Below are 7,110 nucleotides of genomic sequence, written 5' to 3' on the forward strand. Positions count from 1 at the left end.
CTGAGTTACTCATTAAAAAAATAAAAAAAAAAAAGATTCAAAGATTTGTTGTTCAATAACCATCTTGGGAGGAGGGGCTCAGTGACTTTCTAAAAGATTTCCCTTTAGCTTAAGATCTTGTAGGACTATAATGAGAAGGATTGGCTACAAAAATAGCAGATTCAAGGCCTAAATCAGTGGTCATTAAATGCTAAATGATAACTATAATAATAGTAGTAATAAACTACACACACTTTTAAAAGAAACTAAATAAATACATCTTCCTTGCTTTTTCTTCCTAGCTTTCATTATTCTTTTTGTTCCTTCTTTCCTTTCCTTCAATCTTTGGGCTCTACAGAGAATTTCTACTATTGATACATATAAGAATGAGAATGAATGAAATTTGTTAAGGGCTATTATTTATTATTTTGAATAAAGCACTCTGTACAGATGGACAAAGTAATCAAATAATTTTTAAAATGACTCTGGAGATGTTGATCCAATTATTTCAGTTGCAAAAGTTGAATTGAAACTAGATGTGGAATTTAGTGTCTTAGTGTTCAGTTATTAGTACTTCAGACCTGTAAGTATAGACTATTAAACTAGTCTGTAAGTTATTTAAGGCTATGTACTTTATTTTTTTATACCTAATTGGTGTCAGCTCTCAGCAATTTTCTAGGAGGGAAAGTAATGTAAAGATAGAGTAGTAACTTTTATTAAATGTCTAATATGTTGCAGGTTACATGGTAGGTACTTCCCAAGCATGATCTTCTTTAATTCTTACAGCATCCCTACAACAAGACTGTTACCTCCATTGTTAGTGATAAGAAAACAGTACTTCCAGTACCTAGCACAGTGCCTGGAACATACTGACTCACATAATACTTGTTGAGGAATAAGTGTGTACTAGTCAGATTTTTTTTTTCTTTTAACTTGGAACCATTGGAAACTAACTCTTGGTAATTTAATTCTAAAATGAATATATTAAAAGATATTGTTGTTGTTGTTGTTTGCCGTCGAGTCGGCCCCAACTCATAGCGACCCCTCCTTGGGTTTCCGATATTAAGATATTAAGTAGCTCAAAATGTCTCCCCCAGGAAGAGTGGAAAACCAGGTTTGGAATCTTTACGTGAAAGACAACATCCAAATGACATCCCAAAAGTGGTCTGAGAAAACATATCACCACCCATGCTGGACACGCACAGGAAATTGAGCTCTGGCAATAACAGCGAATCTGTGGCTAGAATTGCTACTTTTGCTACCCATGGAAAGTAGGTAGACCAACTCCCTCCCCTGACACTTTGCTAGTATAGATTAGGTCCTGTTTTTTTGTGTTGTTAGTTCTGATGTCAGAGTCTGATATACTGTGTTGACTGGAAATGCCTATTGATATGAGTCCAAACCAGGCACTGTTCAGAGTGAAAGGGCCATTATTAATAATTATGCCAGAATAAAAAGCTTAAAACTGGACATATGGTCACTAAACAAATAATTTCTTTTGAAAAAAAAAAAAAAATCAGCACAAATTTGGTTCCTGTGAAGTGGGAGTTAGGGTTAGCCCAGATTGCCAACTTCTGTACACTCTGTACCACTTCATCATGTCTAACACTCTCCCTCCTTTCAACACTCTTCCTTCCCCCACTGGGCTTGATAATTTGCTGCAACGTCTTCACAGAGCTCATGAACTATACTTAGAGTTAGTAATAGGCTACAATTTGGGATCAGACTCAAATTGGAAGTAACAGAATACAACTCAGGAGAAAGAATGCAGTTCATCAATCACGACGTCTTTCAAACAGGACAATTCTCTCGGCTCCTTTTGTAATGCTAGCAGATCTTTTTATCAGCCATGCACAGCTCAATGCCTTTGGCTACTGTCACACCACATGGGGTCCTGCAAGTCTCCAGAGTCTTCTGCTGTGCCACTGGGCCTTGTTGGGCTTGGCGTCTGCAACTAGTCCTTGCTGGACCTCTGCGCAACTCAGGCAAGTGTTAGAGCTCTTTTGGCTCCACAGACAAGTGCTTGGTGGCACCCTCCTCTATCGGCAAGCCTCCCACCCAAAGGCACTCAGTTCTCTCTCTGTCTTTGGGCCAGCAAACACCACCTCAGCCATCTGCTGATCCCCTAGTTCCTGCCAGAAATACTGCTGCTGCTGTCTGTCGCTGTCATCTCAAGCTGTCTCACACCATCTTCAGTGTTACATCTCTTAATCCATAATACAGCACTCTTAGGGGTTCCTCTTTCTCTCTTTCAATGCCTGTATAAAAACATACTGGGTCATTTAAAGTCATGGCCCTCCCAGCCAGGCCTCAAACTGACCAATCTCATACAAGATCACTTAATCCTATTAGGTGGATTTACACATTCTATTTGTGTAATAATCGACCAGTCCTTTACAATACTGTGGCCCATCCAGTCAGGTATTATTGGTAGAATTAAAAACCCAAGTTAGAGGCTATAAATAGGAGAAATTCATAGCACTGCAATCACTCTCTGCTAATCCTATGCTGTAACATGACTGGAGCTTGGAAATACATCTAATGGTGTAGTGATTAAGGCATTTAGCTTCTAACTGAGAGGTTGATGGTTTGAACCCACCAGACATTCTGTGGGAGAAAAATGAGACAGTCTGCTTCCTTAAAGATTTGTAGCCTTGGAACCCAATGGGGCTTGCTATGAGTTGGAATTCACTCAACGGCAGTGATTTTGGTGTTTGTTTTTTTTTTCTTTTTTTTTACAGTAGTAAGTGGTCTGGATTCTCATCATTACTTTTAGTATGGCTAAGGAAGGTTGGGCATGCCTACTTCCGTAGTGATATTGCCTCGGAAACCCAAGGAGGGGTCACTATGAGTCGGGGCCGACTCGATGGCAAATAACAACAACAACAACAATTCCCAAATATAGGAAGAGTTATGAGTCTGGTTGAGCCAAGAGAAAGATAAATACTCACTCCTGAGGGAACATTTAATAAATGTTAAATGACTTGTCTCTTGTTCTTGAGTACTGTCAACTTGGTTACAACTTACAGCAACCCTATATACAACAGAATGAAACACTGCCCAGTCCTGTGCTTTCCTCACTGTCACTGCTGTATGACAGTGTATGAGCCCATTGCTGGAGCCACTGTGTCAGTCTTATTAAGGGTCTTCCTCTTTTTCACGACCCTTATGCAATACCAACATGATGTCCTTCTCCAGGAACTATTCCCTCCTGGTAATATGTACAAAGTTGTTAGGTGCTGTAGAATCAGTTCTGACTCATAGCAATCCTATGTACAACAGAATGAAACACTATCCAGTCTTGTGCTATCCTCACAATATTTCCTAAGTTTGAACCCATCATTGCAGCCACTGTGTCAATCCATGTCATTGAAGGACTGCCTCATCTTTGCTAACCCTCTGTTTTACCAAGCATGGTATCCTTCTCCAGAGAATGGAGAATATCAATATCCTTCTGGCAACATGACCAAAATATGTGAGATGAAGTCTGGTCATTCTCACTTCTAAGGATTTTTCTGGCTGTACTTCTTCCAAGATAGATTTGTTTATTCTTCTGACAGTAAGTTGTATTTCCAATATACTTTGCTAACACCACAATTCAAATGCATCAATTCTTCTTTAGTCTTCCTTATTCATTGTCCAGCTTATACTTGCATATGAGGTGATTGAAAATATCATGGATTGGGTCAGACACACCTTACTCTTCAAAGTGACATCTTTGCATTTTAATACTTTAAAGATGTCTTTTGCATCTGATTTTCCCAGCACAATATGTCATCTGATTTCTTGACTGCTGCTTCCATGGGCATTGATTATGCATCCAAGTAAATTGAAATCCCTGACAATTTCAATCTTTTCTCTATTTATTGTGACATTGCTTACTGATTCAGTAGTGAGGGTTTTTGTTTTCTTTATGTTGAGATATAATTCATATAAAAGTCTGTAGTCTTTGATTTTCATCCATAAGTATATCAAGTCTTCATCACTTTCAGCAAGCAAGGTCATGTCATCTTCTTATCCTAGGTTGTTAATGAGTCTTCCTCCAACCCTGATGTTGTGTTCTTCTTCATGTAGTCCAGCTTCATGGATTATTTGTTAAGCATATAAATTGAAAAAGAATGGTGAAAGAATACAACCCTGATGCACAACTTTCTTGCTTTTAAACCATGCAGTATACCCTGGTTCTGGTCAAACAACTATTTCTTGGTCGATGTACAGGTTCTTTCTGAGAACAATTAAGTATTCAGGGATTCCCATTCTTTGCAAAGTTATCCATAATATGTTATGATAGACATAGTCAAATGCTTTTGCATAGCCAATAAAACACAGGTAAACATCTTTCTGGTATTCTCTGCTTTCAATCAAGGATGTCTAAGGTACAATAAGGTCTGCTTCAGTCTCTCTCTATCTCTCTCCCTCTCTCTCTCTCTCTCTATATATATATATATATGTATATATACATATATATATATACATGTATGTATATATTTATTACACCAAGTTTGTATACTGAAATATGACAATTCTTAGGTTAAAATACACTTCAGAATCTCCTAAACAGTGTTATAATATACAGATGCCAGGTCTCATCCCCTTAGCCTGCTGAACCAAAACCTCTGGGAATGGTGCTCTGACCAGAATCTATTTTTAACAAAATCCAAAGGGGGATGGTGGGTGGATTAGAAAATAAATTCTAATGGAAATAAGGTCACAAGTACCTTTTAGATATTTATTAGTTTCCTGAAGTATTCCATTGTGCAAGGTAGATTTGGTTAGATGCATTCTATAGAATTTATGAAAGCTAGAAGAAAGCCTGTTTAATGTGGTAATAGGCAATAGACTAGAATTACAACTTTTTTAATTGGTTTCATTTAATTTTCTTTATTATTATCATTAATTGGCAATTTCCAGGAGTATCTGGCACTTAGAAATTCCCAGGCAGTACACACATGCTGACGGAGGAACAGAGGATCCCAGATAACATACCTTTTCCTTTTTTTTTGATGACAGTGAATGCTCAGGATAATGAAGACCATGTCCCACTCCATTTCTGTTCTCGCTTTGGACATGACGACATTGTGAAATACCTACTCCAAAACAATTCAGAAGTTCAACCCCATGTTGTTAATATCTATGGAGACACCCCTTTGCACCTGTGAGTATTATATATAGTTTTATAGCTCATCAAGATAGACTGCATATACCCTCTTGATATTGACAAAGAATCTTCTTTAACTCTAGGGCATGCTACAATGGCAAATTTGAAGTTGCCAAGGAAATCATCCAAATATCAGGAACAGAAAGTCTGACTAAGGAAAACATTTTCAGTGAAACAGCTTTTCACAGGTAAAAGAACATTTAAGTGCAATAGTTACTAAACTTGGCTGACATCCAATGGCACCTGAAATTTTGTACATAAAGCAAGAACAAATAGTGGCAGATGTTGTCATCAGAGAGCAATAGCAGAAGGTGAAGAGAGGACAAGGAACCTAAGCTAGATGCACAGAAGAAAAGGTGGAGGCAGATGCTGTAGTCAGTACAACAGATGGGGCTGGAGCCAGATGCTGCATTCCTAGCAGTAGCCACAAAGGCAGAGAGTGATGTTGCTATGGCAACAGGCATATCAACATCTGTAACCATATTGCATTTAGTCCTTTTTACTCTAAGGAAAGCTGCCAAAAGGAGTAGTGCCCATAATCCTCCTCCGACAAGAATCACATTACCAGAGCTCATCAGCATCAAATGTGACACTTTTTTTTTCTTACTACTTAAACTTTACGTACAAATGTGTCTACTTATTTGAGAAATCCATCTGCCAGCCTGTAAATGTCTAGTCAGGGTGGCCACTTAGACACCTAAGAAGGAATTAGCATCTTTCTAGGAATCTGTGAGAGCCTGTAACAGTGTGCACAAGAAAGGTACACTGAAGGAACAGCTGCGATTAGAAAATGTGCACATTTTCTCTCCATCCCACAAAAAAGATTGCTAAGAACTTAAAGCCATAGCTTCCTAAAATGCTCAGAAGGAAGTTGGATATGTTATAAAATTTAAAGCACTCAATATAAACATTCAGATTGTTGCTGTTTTACTATAAAAATAATAGCAAGAAATATGAATATAGTAAACTTTGATTTAAGATCATTCACCTACAATTAGAGATTTCTAGGCTAGTTTGCAACCTCTGAAAAGTATATTTTATTGGAGCTAATTTGTGGTTTACATATATCAGTGAATAAAAGAGATGAAGAGAATCTTTTTTTTTCATATTGAACTAAAAGTAAGTCTGTGCATATATCAAGCATCAACCTGTCAAATTTTATATTGACTTACAGATTTATCTTAAGAACAAAGCAGGACAACTAAAAGGTAAGTGAAGAAAACTAGCAGTTAAAAGTAATGACTATATGCCAGATGATTGGCATTCATTATCTCATTTAATTGTCTTAACCATTTTATGAAGTTATATTTATTACCCCTCTTGTACAGATGAGAAAATTGAGGTTAAAGGAAATAAATAACTTGCAAGAGTTCCATATGGCTAGAAAATTATGTAGTAAAATGGATGCTTACTTCAAAATCCTGTGCTTCTTACATGTTCTAATATCTTCATGTTCTAATACCAAAATATTTGGACTGTTTCTACACATTCAATAACAGAACAGATGTAAGAACTTTTCCAATCATGCCTTCAGTCAAAATGGATCATTGGCATCTGTCCCTTAAAGGGACAGTTGGCAGAACAGATATGTATGGGTTGCTGGAATCTTCTTTCCCCATTAGGTCATGCCTAGTATGACTGACACCTCAGACTACTTTTCAAATCATTGTACTACTCCCTGCACATAAATTTCAACCAATTGTAATAGGAGGGTGACTATCACCTTCAAAAGAATATCTATATGAGAGCAGTTATTGAGTTAAAAGTATATATCCAATTGTTTTGTTTTGTATAAGCTTGTGGCTACTAGGAATAATATAACATTTTTATTTCTATTCATTTTAAGCACATATTTATAAAGAAACTCTCCTCCCACATGAGGAATTCACTGACTATGAATTTTTCTCTTACTTACAATTCACAGTGCTTTCTACATAGTAAGCACTCAATGCATGAACTGAGAATGGCCAGAC

The 7,110-nt window shown here is 37.2% G+C and overlaps 1 protein-coding gene across 1 annotated transcript in view; it reads left to right on the plus strand.

Annotated features, from left to right (window-relative positions):
• The window catches only part of LOC103204430 (serine/threonine-protein kinase TNNI3K), a 661,050-nt gene that overhangs the window by 279,609 nt on the left and 374,331 nt on the right, over positions 1-7,110 (plus strand). Inside the window, exons 10-11 of the mRNA XM_042782150.1 lie at positions 4,990-5,134; positions 5,221-5,325. Coding sequence (XP_042638084.1) covers positions 4,990-5,134; positions 5,221-5,325 — 250 coding nt within the window. The remainder of the gene's footprint in view (positions 1-4,989; positions 5,135-5,220; positions 5,326-7,110) is intronic.

The sequence above is a fragment of the Orycteropus afer genome, unplaced genomic scaffold (genome assembly GCF_000298275.1).
Source record: "Orycteropus afer afer isolate SDZICR_OR568_19922 unplaced genomic scaffold, OryAfe1.0 scaffold00248, whole genome shotgun sequence".
NCBI lineage: Eukaryota > Metazoa > Chordata > Mammalia > Tubulidentata > Orycteropodidae > Orycteropus > Orycteropus afer.